At 44.2% G+C, this 24,882-nt stretch overlaps 1 protein-coding gene across 1 annotated transcript in view; it reads left to right on the top strand.

Moving 5' to 3' along the window:
* Positions 1-2,246: 2,246 nt before the first annotated feature.
* Positions 2,247-24,882, top strand: part of LOC311049121 (plexin-A2-like) — a gene marked incomplete at both ends in the record, with an annotated part of 97,294 nt that continues 74,658 nt past the window's right edge. The window contains 2 exons of the mRNA XM_084062591.1: positions 2,247-3,473; positions 6,536-6,718. Coding sequence (XP_083918717.1) covers positions 2,247-3,473; positions 6,536-6,718 — 1,410 coding nt within the window. The remainder of the gene's footprint in view (positions 3,474-6,535; positions 6,719-24,882) is intronic.

Consider the following 24,882-nt stretch of genomic DNA (forward strand, 5'->3'; position numbering starts at 1 on the left):
ATTACATTGTCAAATCGTTACATGCATTCAAAGCATAATATTAAGCATAATGCTATGAATAATTTCACTTTAATGACGTACAAGATGAATTTCGAGGTTCTTATGGGATTATTAGCATGCATTATTGTTCAGCTGCCACACAAGAACACAACGGACATTCAATACTTTGTGACGTGTACAACATTATGGCAGATTTTATCCTGTTCCGATTATAATTAGAATTCACCCTTAATGTAGTATTATGCTTATTCTGATGGCCATAGTTTCTCTTGAGAACACGGAAGTCAGCAACGAGGTAACACCTTGTTGTAACCTTGTCATGTCCTCTGTACAAGACATGGTAAATGGTTAAATGGTCTATTAACGGCCTGGCTCCCATGTGGATCTCAGACTTCATGGGGCCAGTATGTGTACGTCGGTCATCTATAACATATCTATGACATATCTATGACATATGACTCCAAATGTGAGCCAAGGATTCAACCCGATCCGACCCCCATTGACTTCCGTTATAATAATATTAAAGTTACATTTTTCTGAAAATAGAAAACATATGTGAAGGACAATACAGCACACTGATACTGTAGGTCCAGCCGTTTGCAAGATTAGCCCTGACAAACAGACACACAGACCAGAGCCATGGCATAAAATATGATTGGCATTTCAGTGAGAGGGGAAAAAAGACCACAGGCTCATCTGTAGACATTTATAATTACAAAGTACATCTTCATGTGAATCTTGTATTAATCCATTAAGACCAGGAACGTGTCCTTTTAAGATTTCTTTGGGCTATTCAAAAATAGCAGATATACAACGAGTGCCTATGAGCTTGTAGATCTGCTATTCTTTTTTTAAATCGTGGACATTTTGCGCAAATCTTTGAATATATATATATATATATATGTTTAAACTTTTTTTTAACTCCGATCTGTGCTTCTGGGGGTCCCTGGAACAGCATATTTTGAGATTTTGAGGTTACGTGGCCAAATACATATCATTTTGGGGGTCCTTGACATGGAAAAGTTGTAGCACCACTGATATACCAACATGCCGTTAGGATTTAGAATTTTTAGATATGTATTTGGCTGCGGACCCCCATCTCAAAATGTTTTATTCCAGGGACCCCCCAGAAGCAAAGATTTTAGTTACAAATGTTGGCTTTAAAAATATATATAGTCTAAGATTTGCAGAAATGTTCAAGATTCTTCAAAAAAAGCTTGTAGATCTGCTATTTTTGAATAGCCAAAGAAATCTAAAATGACAGATGCGTTCCAGGATTGAATGGGTTAAGTGCAAATCTGCGTTGAGTGTTTTGGGACTCATGGACCTCAGTATTTCTTCACTCACAGGCTACGTCCCTGAACAGAATACATATTATGTGTGTATAATACAACACGTCAGCCACCGTTTGGCCTCTCTCGAATCCATCCATCCATCCATCCATTGTCCCTTTTTCCGTTCGCGTCGCCAGGGGACATTGTTTGTCCCTGGCTCGAAATATCTACATAAAATATGCTAATGAAATTAAATGTGGAAGTGTGAGGGGTTGATGCTGCCTCATTCTGAGTCTCTAATGACTCCCTGCCATCCCTTGAAGAAGAAAAAAAAAACTGATTAATTTAGAAATGTCGGCCACTGTGGAGAGTGATTAATTCCTCGTGGATCCAACCATTTAGCCGAACATGAGGGAGGGGGGAAAAGGAAAACAGAGAGAGGCCCCGAAAAATATGGAGGCATAATTAATACATTTGGATCATATTTAATTAGCCGCCTAAACAGAGGGTAGGCACAGGCGCCGTTTGTCATCGCTTTGTTCGAGTAATAGGCCTCTCTCACGCAGAAGTGGATATAATGAGCACCCCTGTAGACGGAGGAACATCCAAACAACTCTCAGGCAACTAAAGATGTGGAGACAGTGCTCTTATAAACACTTTCTTATTTCTCTTGATGTCTGAGTACGGAAAAACAAGCGCATTTACTTATTGAACGCTTCTGGCTGAATCATTTAATGCTACACACGAGAACAGTTAGGTCACTGTCATTTTAGAGAACAGGTTGGTCTGACATTGAAAGTATTTTCTCTTTTCTTTTCTCTCTTTCAGAATGATGTGAAGGTCACCAGAGAGGGAATAAAACTACACCGCCGCCCACCTTTTCTTCCTCGCACCATCTTGTTTATCACCGATTCACAATCCCAGGCATTGGTTGCCTGCCCCCCCCCCAGTGTTTCCTTGTACCCCATGGGGATGGGATCGTGCTTGGATAAAAGATGGACTTACTGTGGCCTCACCAAAGGTTGCGTCCCTCTGAAGGCCACGCCGTGGCCCCTGGCGTTGTGCTTAATGACTCTGATCTCCATCGGTCAGAACGCGGCCAGTGGCCACCCCGTCCTCAGCGTCTTCCAGTCGGAGAGGAGGGAGTGGTCCCTGAACCACCTGACCGTCCATCAGTCCACGGGGGCCGTGTACGTCGGGGCGGTCAACCGTATCTACAAGCTGTCGGCCAACCTCACCCTCCTCGTGTCCCACGACACGGGGCCCGAGTACGACAACAAGGCCTGCTACCCTCCCCTGATAGTCCAGCCCTGCTCGGAGCCGCTGGCCTCCACCGACAACGTCAATAAACTCCTGCTCATCGACTACTCCCACAACAGGCTGCTGGCCTGTGGCAGCCTCTACCAGGGAGTGTGCAAGCTGATGAGACTGGACGACCTGTTCATCCTGGTGGAGCCCACGCACAAGAAAGAGCACTACCTGTCCAGCGACAGCCAGACGGGGACCATGTTCGGGGTGGTGGTGCCCTCGCAGGGCCAGGACGCCACGCTCTTCATCGGCACGGCCGTCGGCGGCAAGCAGGACTACTTCCCCACCATCTCCAGCCGCAAGCTGCCCCGCGACCCGGAGTCCTCGTCCATGCTGGACTACGAGCTCCACACAGACTTCGTCTCGTCCCTCATCAAGATCCCCTCGGACACGCTGGCCCTGGTCCCGCTCTTCGACATCTACTACGTGTACGGCTTCGCCAGCGGCGACTTCGTCTACTTCATGACCGTGCAGCCGGAGACGCCGGAGAACGGCATGCCCGCCGGCGGCTCCCCCGGCGACCTGTTCTACACCTCGCGCATCATCCGCCTCTGCAAGGGCGACAAGAAGTTCCACTCCTACGTGTCGCTGCCCGTGGGCTGCGTTCACCGCGGGGAGGAGTACCGTCTGCTCCAGGCGGCCCATTTGTCCAAGGCCGGCGCGGTGCTGGCCCGGTCCCTCAACATCAGCGCCCAGGAGGACGTGCTCTTCGCCGTGTTCTCCAAGGGACAGAAGCAGTTCAGCGACCCGCCGGACAACTCCGCCCTGTGCGTCTTCACCATCCAGGACATCAACGCCCGCATCAAGGAGCGCCTGCAGTCCTGCTACCAGGGAGAGGGGAACCTGGAGCTGCACTGGCTGCTGGGGAAGGATGTGCAGTGCACCAAGGCGGTATGGTTCACTTATACTTGGTTCAGTGGTTCTCAAACTTTTTCATGTCTAGGACGCCCAAAATGATATGTATTTGGCCGTGGACCCCCATCTCAAAATATTTTGTTCCAGAGACCCCCAGAAGCAAAGATTTGAGTTACAAATGTTCGCTTTAAAAAATATATATACTCAAAGATTTGCAAAGATTTTCACGATTTTTCAAAAATAGCAGATCTACAAGCTCATAGCGCGGCACCGAGTGCCGCGCTATGAGCTTGTAGATTTGAATAGCCAAAGTATAAAAGATTAAAGTGGTTCAAATTGATGCTATATTAACACATTTTGCTGGGGACCCCCTGGAACCCCACCCCACTTTGAGGACCAATGACTTAGTTGCATGACGGTGCCGCGCAACAAAAATAGCAGATCTACGAGCTCATAACTCGTAGATCTGCTCATCGTGACGCATTGTGAACGTGCAGATTGGCTATTTTCAAAGTATAAATGAGGCTGTAGGTGAAGGCCTATCGATGAAAAGAGAGGGAGAAAGACAAGCTGTCATACAGGTGGACAGACGCAGATAGAGATCAAGAGGAGAAGGATATGGGCCAGCATATCAGAGCAGTAGGTAGAGTGATAGAGACTGACACACAGGAAACCCGCACAGCAAAATCCTGAGTGTTAATTTGACTGAGTGTCAAATTAAAACAGAATTTGCTGTGCATGATGAAAAATGATGAAACCCACCACAGGTTTGGGATCTGAATTCACACTTGACTCTTTGATTGACCTGCATTCACATTCCCACTTCACTTAAAGCTGATAGGCAGATAGCCGGGCCTCACTCAAGAGACCATTCAGGTTTTTTTGTAGGATCCCGCGAGAGAAGCCGTGCTGGAGGAGATTAATTCTACAATGCTAATCAGAGTGGGTTTGTGTGCAGCTTTGATTTCAGTCAGGGAAAAGCTTTGCCATGAGGTCCCTCCCTCCCTCCCTCCCTCCCTCATTCTGTCAGTCAGACCCACTCTACCTTCTTTTTTCCCCTCTCCCACCCTCCCTGTTGCATATTTTTTTCTCTCCGTTTTCCTGTCTTTCTTTCTTTACCCACTCCTTACCCACACCTTTTCCATTTTTGTCTCACTCTCTCTCTTTCTCTCTCTCCCCTTCTGTTGTTCTCACCTTCCCCCTTTCTGTCTCCCTTTCTCTCTCTCCATCACTTTCTCCTTTTCCTTTTTGCTGCCCCTCTCTCTCTCTCCCTCTTCCCCCCCCCTCTCTCTCCCCCCCCCTCTCTCTCTCCCCCCCCCCTCTCTCTCTCCCCCCCCCCTCTCTCTCTCTCTCTCTCTCTCTCTCTCTCTCTCTCTCTCTCTCTCCCCCCCCCCCCCCAGTTTTATTGTGTCTGTCAGCAGTATTTGATCCCTCAGAGACTCATTCTTAATGTAGAGAGCAGGGCATTCTCGCTGTGCTTCTGCGACAGACATAATTCTGCATAATGAGGGACTTTCATGAAAACAAGACAAATTATATTCATCGCAAGTGAAAAAAACAAAACTAAAGTCATTATTAATAGTAATATTAATAATAATCATAATAATAATAATAATAATAATGAACCAAAACATATGTAGAATTGTATTCTTATTCCTCTTATATTATTACTTTAAAATGAAATAAATAAGTGGAGAAAGAAATGTATTCATAAAAGTTCCAAAATGGTTTACTGTTTGACAGGACAGAAGCAATTAGAGGACCGAGTAGGAGTAAGTGTAATACTGTGTTCACAATGGCAGATACAAAGCTACAGGCCACCATTCATTTTCAATGGAAGCCAATTAAAAACATTTACCTATTTATTTCCACTGTTTTATATTTTAACCTCTGAAACCCTCTAGACTTAGTTAAACAGACCTGAGTTGGCCCTGAGTTGGACCGCTTTTTCCCCCCTCCTCAACAAAAGCTCATTTGAGCTTGTAGATCGGCTATTTCTGGCTAATGTTCCCCCCAGAATATGGATGCTGGGGCTCAAGTTGTGGTTAAAACATATTGGGCATGCTACTGTATATGCTATGTGTTGATATGGCCAGACAGGACTCTGTGATGGCCGTACAGTACTTCTCACACTGAGGCATTATGTAAATGCAAGGCACAGTTCTAAACAGATGCATTACTGTTAAAAAGATAGATTTGTACTCTGAGTGACAAGCAATTAGCAGAGGCTTGAGGTGGGTAATTGTAGATGTAGCGTACAGGGCCGCTTTGATGCGTATAATGAAAACCTGACATCATTTTGGCTGCGTGTTTGTATGATGTCAGATCAAGCCATCTAAAGAATCACAGGAACTGGCATGAAAAACGCACGACACGCTCTTGTTTGCCACGAGCAATTAGACTACTCCTCGCAAACACGCGCCCGGACGAGGCCTGTTGATAAACAGAATGGCTGCGAAGCCCTTTGAAGATGCCGTCTCTGCTCTAACCCACAAAGATATGGCGTTCGACACGCGTCAGGCTGTACAGTAGTCAGTTTGTGTTCTCTCTCTCTCTCTCTCTCTCTCTCGCGCTCATCTCTGTGTCCACAGTGATCTCATTCATTTTATCTTCCCTGTCGAACCCCCTTTCCTCCTCCTCCTCCTCTCTCCTCCCATCTATCTACTTCATACTACATCTTACTTCCTTTTACCCCCCTCCTCCCCTCACCTCCTCTTCTTACCCTTTGCTGCCCACTCTCAAAACCTCCCTCCCTTCTCGTCCTCCATTCATCCATCCATCCATCCATCCTTCTTTCTCATGATCTTCTCGGTCACTCTAACTCCCTCCCATTGACATACTGTACTGTACATGTATTGATCCCCCCTCTTTTCTTTTTTCCTTTTCTATTCATTCTTCCTTCCTTCCTTCCTTCCTTCCTTCCTTCCTTCCTTCCTTCCTTCCTTCCTTCCTTCCTTCCTTCCTTCCTTCCCTTTTGCTTTCTCTTTTCCTTTCAATCTTTTCTTTTCCCTCACTCCTTCACGGCCATAATCCAACCTGGCTCCATCATGCTCACTCTCACGCACCTCCTTTGCATCTCTCTCTCTCTTATCTTGCAGCCCGTCCCCATCGATGACCACTTCTGTGGCTTGGATATAAACCAACCCCTGGGGGGCTCCCAGCTGGTGTCAGGCCAAACCGTGTACACAGAGACCAGGGACAGACTGACCTCCGTCACCTCGTACGTCTACAACGGACACAGCGTGGTCTTCCTGGGCACACGCAGCGGCCAGCTGAAGAAGGTGAGGGCAACGCACTAACATGTCGCTACTAACATTTCTAGCATTTGTGGCACCTCCTATGGGTCTAAGCGCAATCATAGAGGTCTCTCAGGGGGCACAATGGCGCAGTCGGTAGCGCTGTCGCCTCACAGCTAGAAGGTCCTGGCTTCGATTCCCGCCGGGGACGCTGTGGGTGCTGGGGGCGTGTCCTCTCCTCCGTGTCATCAGTGCCCATATCCTAGGTGGGGTTGGCGAAAGGGCCTCTCTGTGTGGAGTTTGCATGTTCTCCCCGTGTCCCCTAGGGTAGGTACCCTTACAAAAAACATGCAGTAATCCTGGTCTCTATGCTGCCTCCCCCTGGTCAGCCGGGGCGCCTGATGGAGGGGAAACGAACTGGTTGGAATAACATGTTGATTGGACTGTGATTCGCTAGTGAAACACATGTGATGACCACTGTGACCACACCGCCCAGGCCACTTCACACTCGGTGTGATTTTTATTTTAAGATTGTATGATGTCTGATCCAAGGAATTCAGGGGAATATGTTTATTGTACGACCTATCCGACCTATCCAAGAGTTATAGACCGCAACATATAGTGGCCTGGTATAGCGCCGCCATGAGGCCGGTTTGAAAAAAGTGTGGCAAAGTTTCTTCCTCTGCAGTCTGGGAGTGTCCATGCAAGGTTTGACCTCAATCGGTCCAGTGGTTTGCGAGATTAGCTGCATACACACACACAGGAGCGAAAACATAATCTCTGCCTGTCGGCCTGGCAGAGATGACAATAACAGCTTCCCAGTTCCAGCTCAGATAGGCAAACATTGAGTACTTGTAGTACGGTTAGCTCACTAGCACTGTTATTCATTTTTTTAATGCATTGGATTTTTTACAATCACTTGACAGATGAGATAACCAAATCCACATTTCATTGTGGTAGTAAACATGTCAGCCTAGTTAAAAATACCAAATAGATATGTTGTGGTTTTTCACAATCAATCATTTTTCAAATACCTTAGATGACAATCTGTGTGTTATTTATTCATCTATTAGTTAATCACATTCCCGTAGCCTTCCATGTCCATAGGGGATCCTGATATTGCTTTCTAACATTCCAGACATACAATGACCTCCTTTTACGAGGTTCATGAAGCTGAATTAGACGCATGTCTATCACGTTCTATTTCAATGTTTGTCCTGTGATATAATCATGCGTGTTCTATAAGGCCCTTTGATGTAGCTGGATTGACTGGGCACCACCGCAGGCCTGATTATACTGCAGAGTCTAACAGTATGAATGTATGACAGGACTGTTGTGACACTAGCCTGGGGGAAACAGTTTTATGAGCAGCAATCTTCTGACACACGCGCTCGCGCACGCACACACACACACACACACACACACACACACACACACACACACACACACACACACACACACACACACACACACACACACACACACACACACACACACACACACACACACACACACACACACACACACACACACACACACACACACACATCAGAGAGAGAGAGAGAGAGAGAGAGAGAGAGAGAGAGAGAGAGAGAGAGAACGTACTCACCACATTTTCACTAGAGAAAGTGAGAGAGACAGGAAGACAGATGGACAAAGACAGAAAGTGTGTGTGTGTGTGTGGGGGGGGGGGGGGGGGGGGATAGAAAGGGAAAGACAAAGAGATAAAGAGATAAAGTAAGAGAAAGGAGAAACAAGTCCTAAAGTCACAGAGACCCGCTGAGAGAGACAAGAAAACAGAGAGAGAGAGAGAGAGAGAGAGAGAGAGAGAGGGGGGGGCATGGGGGCAAACTGAATCACATGCTCTGTGTCAGTATGTGTGAGTTTAAATGAGTGCGGTATGAAATCCTCCATCATTCCTGGTCGTAAGTGGCGTCCAAAAGCAAAAGGGCAGATTGTCATTACATCGATAGCATGTGCAGCCATGATTCAGACCACAGGGTCACCCCCGAGGGGGTGCCCCCCCCGGGGTCACGTCTAGCAACGCTTTTCCATCTTCCCAAATGGACAGGCTGAGTAGGAAATGGGGCATGACAATAAATGGCATGAGCAGATCACCGGGGCAACGGGAGGTGACCGCGTAAGGTCAAGCCCGCGACGGGATTGTTACAGCTGAGGGCGAAAAGGTCAGACAGATAACCAACGGTCTCACGGAGTCAGGGCTGCGGATCGGCTTCACACGGACGGCAAACATATGGACGTACGTCCTTCGTCGTCTTTCAATTAGGTCACTGCCGTTTCCCCCGATACGACCGGGACACTTCCATCGTCATCTGTCACAGTTTGGTTGTCAAAGGTGGTTGATTTTAATTGAGTAATGTGACCCCCGGGGGGGGGGGGGGGGTTTCCTCCTCCGGACTACCTCATATCCCATTTCAGGCTCTGCGGTTCAGTGTTGTAAGAAAATGTCCACAGTGAATGCGTGACCATATTTTAATAAGATTAAACCATCTATAAGGCTTCAGGGAGTCAGCGGGCGTCAGCTCGCCTTTAGACCCTCAGGTTTTTCAAGCACATTTCCGTTTGAAAATCTGTTATTTTCAGCAAGAGACACTATTGTACAAAGATATTGTGACGATATTTTTTCCCGCTTGGTTCTTTACTCGACCACCTGCGCTCCTATCTCTTTCTATCCCTTCTTCCTCCCTCGTCCACCTCTTATCTCTCCCATATCTCTCTCTCTCTATATCTCTCCCTCATATCACATCTCTCTCTCTTGTCTTTTTTCCTCCTCTTCCTCTGTGTCTCCTTTCTCTCTTATTGTCTCTTACAGTACATTCACTCGCACGCACGCACGCACGCACGCGCACATACACACACACACGCACACGCACACGCACACACACACACACACACACACACACACACACACACACACACACACACACACACACACACACACACACACACACACACACACACACACACACACACACACACACAGAAGAAAATACAATGAGCAGCAGGAGAGCATTTGTGGTCAGCAAAATGAAGACCATATGAGGGCCATCTACTGTTCCAATGTCCCACTCCCACTGTACTGCCTTGTGGTGGGCCATGGGAACCCACCCAGAACAATGGGAATGGATGGGGGGGAAGTGGGATGGGGGCGGTGCGGTGGGGGGGAGGAGGAGGAGGAGGAGGACAAGGGACCAGAACAGGAAACTGGCTGACGGAGGAGAAGGTAACAGTTGAAACACAAAGGGACGTCGTGTTGTGGAAATGATGAAGGTCTGGCGCCGTGCCACACAGCCCGGCGAGCGCCACACAGTGAAGTCCTCAGTGTTCATTTAACTCTGAGAGTGTACAAGTGGAACCAAATGGACCCCCTCCGTTTGTACACTCTCAGCGCTAAATGAACCCTGAAAGATTTGACGGTGTACATTCAGCTTTCCTCTGATGCTAGTTATTGAAGAGAGATGAGGCAGTGGTTTCAAGAGTGATGTTTTTTTGTAGTTATCCAGGTTCACGCACGCACGCACGCACACGCACACACGCACACACACACACACACACACACACACACACACACACACACACACACACACACGCACGCACATACATTAGCCCTTTCAGCCCTGGCTTGTAATCACGTTATCATGTTTAGTTAATGGCAGTCGCTACCCTACAGCTTGTCCAGCGGTCATGGTCGATACGGTTCTCTTTGTGACTGTATTTAATGTGATGGCTGAATGATTAGTCACGTCATACTGACAGGCAGCCCCTCTGAGCCCCCTCCATGAAACACTGTTTCCTTTTCATTAGGCAGATCAGTCTCTACGCCAGCCCTGTCTGTTGTATGTGATCTTAGATAGGATCACCGGAAACCTCGTCTAATCACTGCTCCCTCTGACCTTTTGTAGCCATTAGCCGCTCGTTATGTTTGCTGTGATAGAAAATTAAGCGTATATTGTGCGCTCGTTGCGAGCGGATAAGAGTATCAGCTGCACGCTTTGCTTTTAACCCATTAAGACCTGAGGCGATTCTTTAAAAAAAATCTAAATCTCAACAGCTTTTTGAAAAAAATCTGGAAAATATTTTTTCAAGATTTTTCAAAAATAGCAGATCTACAAGCTCATAGCGCGGCACTCGGTGCCGCGTTATGAGCTTGTAGATCTGCTATTTTTGAATAGCCCAAAGAAATCTTAAAATGAGACGCAGATGCGTCCCCGGTCTTAATGGGTTAAACCCGCCCTGCTCGGCCCTCCTCCTCCCCGCCTAATTAGCATTCACACGGCCGTGATGGATATGTGGGCTAATCAATGTCCACTGTCCTAGGCTGTCAGCCACCATCTGACCATGTGCATGGTCACTCAGCCCTGAAGGTGGCCAGTTGTCAGGCCCTTATGTCACCGCGTTTCCCCCTGTCATAACAATATTGACTCCTGATGCACCTTGGTTCGGGGCGTCCGTTTAGAATTCATTGACCATGCCACAGTGTGTGTGTGTGTGTGTGCGCTGTACGTGTGCGCGCGTGTGTGTGTGTGTGTGTGTGTGTGTGTGTGTGTGTCTGCTCGCTCGTACACAGAGCAACATTTGTTTTGGATTATGTTTTCTGGGAAATTGTTTTTTTTTTGCTTCCCAGTGTAATGAAATATTTTTTGTGTGGATTCCTCCCTCTCTGCCAAATTGTCAGTTCCCTATTTCTGGTTGTGGTTTTACCCAAAAAAGAAAAAAAGAAGAAGAAGAAGAATTGGAAAAGAATTAGTAGGTTGTATCAGATTATGTGTGTGAGTTCATGTGTGCGTGCGTGTGCGTGTGTGAGTGCGTGTGTGTGTGTGCATGCCGGACCCCTGTCTGCGCTGAGTGGCAGATTGGAAATTATTGGTTGAAGAGAGTATAGCGCCTTATTGTGTCTCCTGGGGCGGCATCCATATGTTTATGTTAGTTGAACATGATTTTAGAGGCCACAGACAGACTGGCCGACATATGGACACACTTTCCGAAGGACTTAGAGGGCCTTTTAAACACACCGACATAAACGCAGATATCGGCCGTGTGTCCGAGACATCCTCGTCTACCGAAAGGAAGGGTATTTTACGAATGGTAGTTTCAAGAGATATTTGTATGCTGTGTCCTCTCTCAGTTTGTATGGCATGCAAAAATCTGCTCCATATGTAAATGCTCAAGGGAGGGACATTTGGGACAAATTAATTGCTGATATAACGCCTGGCATCCTTACAACTGTGCTCATTCTGCTCGAGCAGACGGGGAATCGTAGAAGTTGAGCCTTTTTTTTGTTTTGCTTGGCTCTCCCGGGACGGGAGGGCATGGGGAGAATGTCCAGGATGCAAACAGGGCTGTGAGAGAGAGTGGTAGGTTTTGTTTTCATTAACCCATTTAAACCGGGAACGCATCTCTGTCATTTTAAGATTTCTTTGGCTATTAAAAAATAGAAGATATACAACATTTGTGCAAATATTTTTTAATTAATATTTTTTAAAGCGAACATTTGTAACTAAAATCTTTGCTTCTGGAGGTCCCTGGAACTAAATATTTGACCAATGTTCGCTTAAAAAAAAATATACTGTATATTCAAAAAATGTGCACAAATTCTCACGATTTTTCAAAAATAGCCAAAATTATAAAATAATGGTTATAGCTCAAATCTAAAATGACACTGATCCGTTACTGGATTGAATGGGTTAAGAATTCACAGGGTCACATTACATACCACTAGCTGTTTGTGTAGCCATTCTGGGCTTTGTCGTTCTATTGCCAGGTTCTGGCGACGTAATTGTTGACACCAGGAAGGATATTGCTCTTTATTGGTCTAAATACCGTTAAGGGGTTAAATAGATTATCTCATAAAAACATGAGGACTGCTGGGAAGACAGATTGAGAAAGGGGACCTATAAAGTCATATGAACGTTGTGGTCATTGCGGCAAAAATCCGCTTTATTTAATAGCACACGGACCACACAGGAGGCCGGGGGGAATGTCATATTTATCTTCTGTGGTTTTGTGGTATAGTACAATGCTAACCTAGAAACCCTCCTACTCTGTAACTATGTTTAGATCATGTTTTATAAGCAATGCAACCCCTTCTACCTCCTGACCAGGTGACTGCATCCCCAATGCTTCACACCATCCAGATAGATAGATAGATAGATAGATAGATAGATAGATAGATAGATAGATAGATAGATAGATAGATAGATAGATAAGCAAGCAAACAATCAAATAAACAAAGAAGTAGTAGTCTATTTATATCTGCATTAAAGGCATCGAGTTTCATCATGCACAATTAATGATCAGTTAATAGTCTATTTATATCTGCATTAAAGGCATCAAGTTTCCTCGTGCACAATTAATGATCAGAACATGTAACGAAATATTCAAGAGATTGCAACAATACGTTCTCACACACAGATGAAAGTCTAACTACAAAGAGAGGATGACTGAAGGCAAGGACATACTGTACGTTCAGGTTCAGAAGCACATAGGCCCATTATGAGGAAAATGCTGTCATATTTTAAGCCACAAAATTGTGCCAATTGCGTCAATTACAGTTACAAGTCAATTACAGTTACAAGTAACCATGCATGTGACCTCATAACATATTGTGGTCACGGAAATTACACCGGTAATTTTAATCAAATTGCAATAAAGCTACACCATCCACCATGTACAGTAAAGCAGTGGTTCTCAAATGTTTCATGTCAAGGACCCCCACATTGACACTTATTAGCCCACGGACCCCCATTTGAAAATATATGCCAGGCACCCACATAAGAGAAGATTTTTACGGCTCTAGCAGTGATTCTCAACCATTTTAAATTTCAAGGACCCCCAGTTTGACATGCATTAGGCTACGGGACCCCCGTTTAATGGCATTTCTATCTCTGGGACCCCAATTTATGTCGTAAAATCAATGTTAATTTAACTCTGAGAGTGTACAAATGGAACCAAATGGACCCGTTAGGGTCAGTAACAGAGTTACAGACCCATAAGGGTCCATTTCGTTCCTTACTATCCATTATTTTGCTGGGGACCCCCTGGAACTCCCTCAAGGACCCCTGGGGGTCCCCGGACCCCACTTTGAGAACCAATGCTGTAAAGAACAAAGACATATGCATATAGGCTCAGAAACTGATAACATGGACAAATAGAGGATCTATTTGTGGATTTTCAAGTGCAGTACTATGGCCTGAGAGAGAGAGAGAGAGATGTACTGTATGTACTGCTGTACTGTATAAGTCGGTCCTTAGACCTTCACCTCGTTGTTTTGTAATAAAGATCCGTGCAAGTTCCAGACAGTGGGCGGGATCTTTCTCATTATGTTTTTATCTTGTGAAAAATCCCACTACGTTATAATTACATTGTAATGTAATTTGTAATGAGGTAATTATTACCACCATTAAAATGTTCCTCTAGAAACGCCCTGGGGGGAGCACACAACACACTTTAGGAATCCCTGGTACATCATTACCCTGTATACCATGGCATAATAGAGAATGTAAGATAAGATAAGATATTGTCCTGCGAGGGACATTTGTCTTGGGCTAATCTATGCTGTATCAGGCATTTGTTCCTGATAAACCACAATCCAAAGTGTTGAATTGACCAGAGGTCAGTAATATGTCCTGGTAAAACCCTGGAAAAACCTCACCTATACCCATCATTATAACCTACAAACCTAAAGTTAACGAGACTGCCCAAGAAACTGTATTGTGCATGTGTGTCAGTTGGCTCATTTTAAAACCAATTAAACCTGCCTCACTTTCAGGGAAGATGGAGGAGCCGTTATTCTCCCAACGGACCGATGCCCGGTCAGTCCTGTTTTAGATGATGTGATTAACCCATTCAGACCGGGAACGCTTATGTCATTTTATTTTTTTCCTTTGGCTATTCAAAAATAGCAGATCTACAAGCTCATACCGTAGATCTGCTAATTATGTTTTTGAAAAATCTGTTGAAAAATCTCAACATGTGTGCAAATCTTTGGATTATATATGTTTTTTAAAGCGAACATTTGTAACTCAAATCTTTGCTTCTGGGGGTCCCTGAAACTAAATATTTTGAGATGGGGGGGGTCCATGGACAAATACATATAATTTTGGGGGTCCTTAACATAAAATAAAACCTGTTAGGATTTAAAAGACATTTGTAGAATCCCCCCAGAAGCAACGATTTGAGTTAAAAATGTTCGCTTAAAAAATGTATATATTCAAAGATGTGCACACATTTTCACGATTAAAAAAAAATAGCAGATCTACAAGCTCATTGCGTGGCACTTGGTGCCGTGCTATGAGCTTGTATATCTGCTATTTTTTAATAGCCAAAGAAAGCTAAAACACAGATGCGTTCCCGGTCTTAAAGCGTTAAATTCTGCGTTTTAAAGTCAAGGACCCCCCAGTTTGATAATGCATTAGGCCACGGACCCCCATTTGGTATGTTTTTTTTTTTTATCTCTGAGTGCACAAATGGAACCAAATACGGAACCGTAAAATGGTCTATTTACTTCCTAACTATCACTGATTCAGCTGGAGACTCCTTAGAACCTGCTCAATGAATCGTTGGGTCCCCGGACCCCAAGATTTAGATTAAACCACGTTTAAATCCTCTGAAACCAACCACCACAGACCGGGTCGGAGGGGGTCAGTACATTCTCTGAGCTCATCACCGGACCCTCTGCCCCTCGGTCACTCTCATCATACCCAGCTAAATGCTGTCTGCACCTCCATACTTTTCACAGCTGGTAATTTCCATTTCATAGCAGGGTTGTTGTGGTGGTTGTGGGGGTGGGGGGGAGGGAGGGAGGGGCTAGGGGTCCCATACTTTGCTTCAAGCTCTGGTTTCTATCAATTCTATTTATGAAACACGGGGTGTGGGAAATACAATCCACCTTATTCACATGGCAGCCATTTTGCTCTTATATCATACTCGGGAAACCCACTCCACTCGGGGGAGCTGACTCCCTCTACTGTGTGGGACTGTGGTGAAGACAGCATGAAAGGAGGGAGGAGGTGGAGGAGAAAGAGGCAGAGAAGAGGGAAGCAGAGGAAGAAGGGGGAGAAAGAGAGAGAGAGAGAGAGAGAGAGAGAGAGAAATATATATAGAGAGAACAAGACAGTGTGAGAGGCTTATCATGGGAGAAATCTGTCTTTGAAATAAGTACTTGAAGCAGTGGTTCTCAAACCTTTTCATGTCAAGGACCCCTAAATGAATATGTATTTGGCCGCGGACCCCCATCTGAAAATATTTTGTGCTAGGGACCCCATACAAGATTTGTGTTTCCAAATGTTGAACTGCGAACTGCGATGCGTTGTGGGCTTGTAGATTGGCTATTCTCAAATAGCCCATGTATAATGGGTTAAAGTGGTGAAACCGATTTTGATGCTATATCAACTAAATGTACTGGGGACCCCCTGGAACCCCCTCAAGGACCCCGAGGGTCCTCGGACCCCACTTTGAGAACCACTAACTTAAAGGATTGTCTGGTGTTGTAGTTAATGGCAGTGTGAGTGAGGCAGTATCTGGGCCGATGATGCGGAGAAGAGAATCCTGGGTCACTGCCATGCCCATTCAGCGGCCACTGGCTGCACAGTATGATCATTTGTGTTCATTAAAAAACGAAAAAGTACATAAATTAGACTTAGGGAGGACACAAATTAGACCCGTACAGGTAAAATGTTGGCCCTAACGGGTGGCCCTATTTTGGAGGACTGCCATACAGCACAGTGGATGGTGGGTTTTGTAGACAGCAGAAGGGTGCAGTACCTGCAGGGCAGTGGGAGATGGGTTGGACAGCTCAATATGTGAAGACTGACCTTGAGCAGATGTCTGCCTAGCAGATCTGTGCCGTTTTTATGGTTGAAAGTTTCTTGCCATTTTAAACATTTTAACATACGTAGCACTATACAGTGCTGAAAAACAATGATTAATAAAATAAAAATAAAAATGTATAATAATTATATATATATAATATAGATATATATAATAATAATGATATATATATATATATATATATATATATATTAAAGAACCCCTTTAAGAACCCCTGCATAAGACCACGGACCGCATTTATGGTTATGTCTGAGTCATAGTGGCGTGGCTGTGGTTCACCAGCCAGCCCTCCCTTAAGCCAATTTTAATATAGGATATTTTGTCAGTCTTATTGTAAAAACAAGTTCTATGAACCACTCCAAATCCAAATATCTCCATCCCCTCAGCAAAGTCTGTCTACCACCATAACGGCAGTTTGGATCAGTTCTGCTCTCCCACAATCTTTCACAGCTGATGTGCCACCCAGCACATAATACCTGGGAGAGAATTCAAAGTCATTGCATGAAGTCATCTCCTTCATACAAATGCTGACTTTTGGGAAGAATCCCAAAAGTCATGAATCTTAGGGCATTGCCAGAGGGCATGGAGTAATGTACCCTCTGAATTGTGACGATGTCATGTAGTCTGCTGTGTTTCTAAGGCTTGATCAACGTAATCTACTGTAGATGGTGTCCACTATAGACGCGATTGATGCTTTTAAATTGAATGAGTCTTACTTTTATGTCCCTTGACAGCTTTCTTTGATTTTGGTCTTATTCCATTCTGCTCATTAAAAGGAAGGCTTAAATCTTTCTCCCAGATCCACTCCTTAATGCTGTTGCAAGTGTGTATAGACAAAGGTATCTTTTTTATAAAATGGGATTGTATGCTTTGAGTACACTGGACAATGAAAAGTAAAAGTCCATTGACAGTCAGCTGGTCTCTCCATCTGTTTGTGTGTGTGTGTGTGTGTGTGTGTGTGTGTGTGTGTGTGTGTGTGTGTGTGTGTGTGTGTGTGTGTGTGTGTGTGTGTGTGTGTGTGTGTGTGTGTGTGTGTGTGTGTGTGTGTGTGTGTGTGTGTGTGTGTGTGTGATGGGTTGATGAGCCAAACGGAATCTGGCAGTACACTATTTGTAATAATCTATCTAGTTTACCAGTCAGTAAGAAACCGATACGGCCTGACAGAGAAACCGATATGGATATTTTGCCTTCAATATTCTCTGCGTGTCATGACACAATACACAACAGTTTGCAAGCATTTAACCATTTAGTCATGTGTGGGATGATGCATAAACACATATTAAATATGTTTTCCAGTTTGAGGAAATAATCTCAGTGAAAGAGACGAGCTAACACACACTATATAAAGTGAGATTGTATGATTTTGGAGATGTTTATCTGACTGTGGCTCTGCCATCTAAATGGTGGAAATAGAAATGGATGAGCATGTGCCTCGGTACAGACCGGTTGATCTGGTCCTAAGTAGGTGGGCAGGGGATGGCAGCACAAATTGTGGTCCTCATTGACACCAAAAAGCGTGCTGCTGAACACATTCTACCATGACTCCCCTGTCACATTGGCACACGGTGAGTCCCCATAATATCCAAAACTGTCAATTTGCCCGTGTTCTGCACAACTCATGTGCCAGTGCACCAGCAGGGCCCTGAGAGTATACACACATTGTCATTTTTACACTCATTACAGTGAGTTAAATTAACAGCGAGGATTTTTATTTTTTACGGGGTCCAGCACCATCAGTCTGTGGCGGCTGCCCATCTCCTTTTTCTGGGGTGTATCTCTCTCTCTCCCTCGCAGTGGTGGAAAGTAACTAAGTGCATTTACTTAAGTACTGTACTTAAGTACAATTTTGAGGTATTTGTACTTTACTTGAGTATCTCCAATTTCCAATACTTTTACTTCTACTCCACTACATCTCAGAGGCAAATATTGTACTTTTACTCCACTACCTTAATTATTATTACAAAACATACATTAACCACTTCAGCCCTATATACGTTTCGGCCATTTGAAAATAGCCGATCTACAAGCTCACAATGCTTCGCAATGCGACACATTGTGAGCTTGTAGATCTGCTATTTTCAAACGATTTTTTTATTCAAAAACCTGTGAAATGGGACATTCTGCATAATGAGTACTTTCTGCTTTTGGTACTTTAGTTATATTTTGATACCATTATTACTTTTGTACTTTCACTCAAGTCAAATACTTTTACTTGTAACAGAGTATTTCTACATTGTGGTATTGATACTTTTACTTAACTCATTCAGTGCCAAGATACATTCAGAAGCCGAGATACAGCCTTTTTCAGTAAGAAGTTAAAGAAGAAGTGAATGGAGCAGCAAATCTTCAAATCATGATATCTTGGGTTCTGAACATTTCGTACGTATACTCGTATAGTTCTGCCCTCCTGTTCCCGTCCTTCCATCTAGGAGGCTATCTCTTCTTTCATCCTGTCTGTCTTCCTTTGCGTCCCTCATGTCTGGCTGGCAGTGCTGTGTGCTGACTGCCTGGAAGGTGGAGGCGTGCGTGATTGATTGATGCACTTTTGGTGCCCAGGGGATCCAATCATGTAATCAGTTGGTATTGATCGGGGCCGTCTCTATTGAGAGTGCAAGTGCAGAAGCGCCGCCACTGTTTGCACGGGCGAGACCTGGCATCCACACGAACTCTGCTGCAGTCAGATCTGGTTTAGGCAGTGGTGGAGAAAGTACTCAAATGTTTGCTTATGTAAAAGTATCAATACTGCAATGTAGAAATAGATCTGAATTGTGCTGAGCAGGGAGAAATATGTAGCAGAGCCTGAACGGCAAGATAAAATATTACATCCACACTTGTATTCTCATTCTATATATTTGTTAAATATATATTCGGTCTATAATATTGGTTCAATCTATCTGTGAGTTATCTGACTGAACTTGAGTAAATGTACTTAGTTACTTTCCACCAGTGGGTTTAGGTGGCGAGGTCGCTCACGTCTGTAATGTCAGAATGCGTGGCGGAGAGAGAACCCTGTCATGATCACACAGTAGTTCCACATCTCTCCTCAGCGACAGTGCCATAACTCCCCTCCTCTTATTCACTATGATCTTATTTAAAGCTTACGGTTTAGAAATGAATTCACTTTGCTGTAATTACATGTATAATGAGACGATCTCCCAGAATTTTAAATAAGGGGTTCAACCAGGTCTAGCGTGTCTAATGAGCATCTCTTTACTCCTTCCTGTCAGGCTTAATTCTAGGGCTGAAACTATTGATTTTTTTTGTTCGTTTTTGCGATTACTCTATCAGTTGCTTTTTCGATTAATTCAATAATCAAGAATTGCACTTCTTGATTATCTTGAAAAATAGCAGATCTACAAGCTTACAACGCGTCGCATCGCGACGCGTTGTAAGCTTGTAGATCTGCTATTTTTAAATAGCCTATATATAAAACAATGCTAAAGTGGTTACTTGAGTAAATGTACTTACGGTAGTTACTTTACACCACTGATATATATATACATATAATCAACTAAATATATTCTGATTAACTGTTGTACCCCTACTTGATTGTAATGTTTTCCCCCTGTTGTTTATTCAAATCTCTGCGGCAAGCATCACAATATAAATATGTAAGACATTATTACTGTATTTTATGATGCCATTCAGATACTGCCTGTACTGATGATGAGAGACGTGTTCTCTCTCAGTGTGAGGGCACACAGTGTAATAATTACATGTACTGGTTGGTTGCTGTATCTGGTTTTTGTAGTCGAGGGTGGGGCTATTATAGAGCTCAAAGCTCCACCAGTGGGGTATCCATTCTCTATGCTTTTTAATGAGCCAGAAAAGTTTGCTGCCTCAAAGTCACTCCAAAGTCAAATTGATGCTTTTGATGCTGAGCTAAGTGAATACATTACACAGAGTTGAACTAAGCCAACCCCAACGTTGTTTGGTTGGGGCACATGCAGCAACACATCGCCAGATTGAGCTAGTGTGCTGCACTGAAATCTGTCTCGCCAGATCCGTCATTGCATGTTCCTGTTGTTGTGGACAGACAGGCCTGCTCAGAATCTGAATCACTTCATATCAACTGGTGCATGAAATGTGCAGCAACGCCGGACAGACACATCAACAGCTGTCACAGGAACTAAAGCACAAACTGATGCATTGTCCGGTGGCACAAGGACAACTGAACGTCACAGGCTGTAACAACGCATTGCACAGGCCAGGGTGCACTGAAGGCATTGTAGTTGACAGGAGACTATACTGTAGACCAGGGGTCTTCAATGTTTTTCAGGCCAAGGACCCCCTAGCTGAGAGCGAGATGAAGCAGGGACCCCCTCTATATTGTATAAAATTGTGTTTCAGATTAAACCTTTTATTTTTTTACTTGATCTGCTCTTTTTCCCCTCTACGTCTATACCTCTTTGCCAAAAATAGCAGATCTACAAGCTCACTTGAGGTGTTGTGAGCTTGTAGATCTGCTCAGAAAAGATTCTCCTTAGAAAAGGGATGCTATAGGGTTCAAGTGGTTAATGTAAAAAGAAAAATCATATCACACAAAGATTTGGCGGCTCCCCTGTAGTAACTCTGAGGACCCCTATGGCTCCCAGACCCCCTGTTGAAGACCCCTGATATAGACGATATAGATAAGTGTCCCACAACGAACTAGCCAATTACAGCGCTCCTGTCCCTCTGGCTTATGCGATGTCCCAGAACTAGCCAATCGCAGACTGTACAAGTGCACCAGTGCAAGCCGACGTTATACTGACACACATACTGTATATGTTGTGAACAAAACCTCCAGATTGCTCAATTATTAATGCGTGTGCACATTAAACTCAATCTGACCTGTTCTAACCCACTTTTTAGCCCCCATCAGTTCAGAGTGCAGGTGACCTTCAAATAGAGGGTATTGATGGAGAGAGGTAGACCAGTGGTTCCCAATCTTTTCTGGATCAGGGCCCACTTCCACACTTTCTTATAAGTGTTGGCAGCCCACCCACCTGACCACAGGAACGTGTTAAGTGGTGAGATGGGTGAGCCACAAGCATTTTTATTTTAATGGTCAATCAATCAATTTAGTTCAGACCTGGATCAATGGAACTAACGTGGTACATTTGTGTTTTGCCAAGTATTTGAGAGCCCACTTGAAATATCCTCATGGCCCACCAGCAGTGTTGGGCAAGTTCCTTTAATTTTTTATAGATTACGTATTACTTATTAATTTCATTTTACTGTCTGAGCAAGAGCAATATATTATATTACTTATTATATACTTTGTAGTTACTTTTACCAACATGCTCAAATAGAACTAGCCTTAATAGCCTAGAACCTTTTAAATAAATATCAATAATTAATGTAGCCTAATTATATTATATGCACAGAGTTGTTCTGTACATGGCCACTATATAGCCATATACCATATACCCATTGATTAATATATTAAATGCATGTTTATTTATTCGACTTATTAACAAATCACATCATGTAGTCTACTGAAGAGGTTTTGCCCACTTCAGGGGTCTAGAGTTAGATGGGCTGAGTTAGTAGGCATCTATTTGCTATTAAATACGCAACGAAAATAGTCAGATTGATCAGATTCAGAACAAGGCGTTCAATACCGCATCGGGAGATGCTTGGGGTAGCTACAATATAAAGACCTGTGACACTGACACTGCTGCTGGGGTGTTCTGTGTTTCTGACGTGACGTTACTTGTTTACGGGACTGTTGCTCTTCTGGGCATGCTGTCTGACAGACCACCACCATGTGCCGTGCGCCACAGAAAATGTTCACCAATGTTGCAGTTCGCGTTATAGGCTGTTTATTCCCACTGAATGTCAAACCAAGTGTTTGATAGTTCCCAGTCACGCCTTAACTTTAGCGTGTGCTGCGTTTTCTCTTCAGTTGTGGAGATAATGGTGGAGTTAGTAGGCTATCAGGGGGTAGACAGTCTAAATGCCCGGGCGCTGGCTTCCACCCGGCAGCAACCCAGCAGGCACAGACAGGACATGGCACAGAGACGAAGGCACGGCAGGAGGTCCAACCTGGGTCCTTCTACACCAATTTTACTGGCCTTCTTCTTGTGTTTTATTTTGTTCATTATTGTTAAATTCAGTGCTGATGTGTGTGACGGACATGGGGGACCGACCGAGGTCCCCCATGGGGATGTTTATGGAAATATGCGTCCCGTATTGCTTCAATACAGAACGCGATTCCGGACAATTCCGTATTTTCCGTGACGGGTGGTAGTTTGTAACTCGTTACCCCCAACACTGCCCAGCAGTACTGTAGGCCCCGGCCCATAGGTTTGGAATCGCTGAGGTAGACAACGAATTTGTATGGGAGAGAGAGGGAGGAAGACAGCAGAGATGCAAAACTGGTATACTCACATGCTGTGCTATTTATTGGCTCAGTAGAAATGTAGAACTTTCACTGCATACATCACTAATGTTACTGGGGCATGCCTGCTGGCGGAGATGTAAGCTCTACTGAGCACACCTGTCTAGTTGGCCACGTTACGGAAAACAAAAACTTGTCTTTTTGTTCATAAAATATTCATAATAAGATACACAGGGCTTTTTCATTATAATGTTTGTTACCTTCTAGATAGGATGGCCTGCGAAGAAAACACATTATAAAAAGATGCAACTATTGAAGGACAACAGAGACCAGAGAGAGAAAACTTGTGGGTTGGAGTGAAACTAGTAAACAAGGATGGAACTGGAACAACTAGAGTTTATTATGGTGACGACAAGTTAGAGAATGGGTGAAAAATGAAGACAGGAGAAACTCGGCTTGTTAAGGTCACTCTTTTTTTTTTTTTTTATATAATTTTTATCCCACGATTTTGTAACCCTCTTTTCACCCGGTGCCAATTTGCTAAGTGATCCTGGGCACTACACTCCCCCCACCAGCCTAGGGAGGCCAGGGCCGAGCTCATGCCTCCTTCAATGCATGAGAGCCAACTGACCTTCTTGTCACCTGACAGGGGGGAGTTTCCCTGGTTGGACGTAGCGCGTGGAAGGAACACGTTATTCCAACCAGTTCCCTTCCCCTCCATCAGGCGCCCCGGCTGACCAGGGGGAGGCAGTATAGTGACCAGGATTACTACATGTTTTTGTGAGGGTATTAACTACCCTGAGAGACACGGGGAGAACATGAAAACTCCACACAGAGTAGGCCCTTTCGCCAACCCCACCTAGGGTATGGGCGCTGGTGACGTGGAGGAGAAGACACACCCCCAGTGCCCACAGCGTCCCCGGCGGGAATGGAACCCGCGATAATGATTTGAAGTCATATCGCCTTGCCTGGTTTGGACTAAGACGAAATGTCATGTCATGTTTTGAAGTTTCCCTTTTCTGAACATGTAATAGTAGGCAAACAATCGGTGACAATTGGCGAACATTCTGCAAAAATAGCTGATCGACAAGGTCACACCTCGTTGTGAGATTGTGCATTGGTGTTTTTGGTGTAGTGGTGTAGCGGGAAAATGTAGAGGGAAAATAGCATAACATTAAAAGATCTTAACTTTAGTCTTTTATTACAGGTGTATGTACGTACACATTATTATTACATTTCCTATACGTAGGTATAGGAAATGTTTTTACTACATGGTTACTTTATATTTTAGAGATAGTGAATGAGATTCAGAGATTCATTCATTAGTTATGATATGTCCAGGGTTAATGTTCCAAGTTGTCATTTTCAATTATGCTGAATGAACATTTTTATTTTAAATAAAAAGATCTGAGGAGATCTGAGGATTTTGCTGTGTGGGTTCAATCCTTGCCAATTCATTTGACATTCATTAACTAGAGTCATTAACAGCATGCCTATTCTGGGGGGAATTCGCCCAAAATATGAAAGATATATTTTTGGCAAAGAGATTTGGTGTAGATTGTAGAAAAAGAAAGTGGTCCAAGCAGTGTTGATTTCGTCGACTAAAACTATGACGAAAAATGTTCCTCGACTACCTTTTTTCACTGACGAAAACTAAATAAAAACTAAGCTATGATGACTAAAACTAAGACTAAATATATTGACAATTTCGTCAACAAATAAAAACTAGACTAAAATGGTAGTGAGGGACTAGTGGAGAAGAGATCCAGTAGAACTAGAAGTCATATTATGGTTGGTTGCGCTATGGGTGTGCATGCTGAAAATAGCAGATCTATAAGCTCACAACGCGTCGCGCTGCGACGCGTTGTGAGCTTGTAGACTAGAGCTTGTAGATCTGCTATTAGATTAGATCTCAGCATGCAACCGAATGTAAAATCAGCCATTACAACGCCATCAAGACCCGCCAAAATACATTTTTAGTCGACTAAATCAACTGTAAATTAAGTCGACTATAATCTTATGATATTTAGTTGAC

This window comes from Gymnoscopelus microlampas, assembly GCF_963454915.1.
Source record: "Gymnoscopelus microlampas genome assembly, chromosome: 7".
Taxonomy (NCBI): Eukaryota; Metazoa; Chordata; class Actinopteri; order Myctophiformes; family Myctophidae; genus Gymnoscopelus; species Gymnoscopelus microlampas.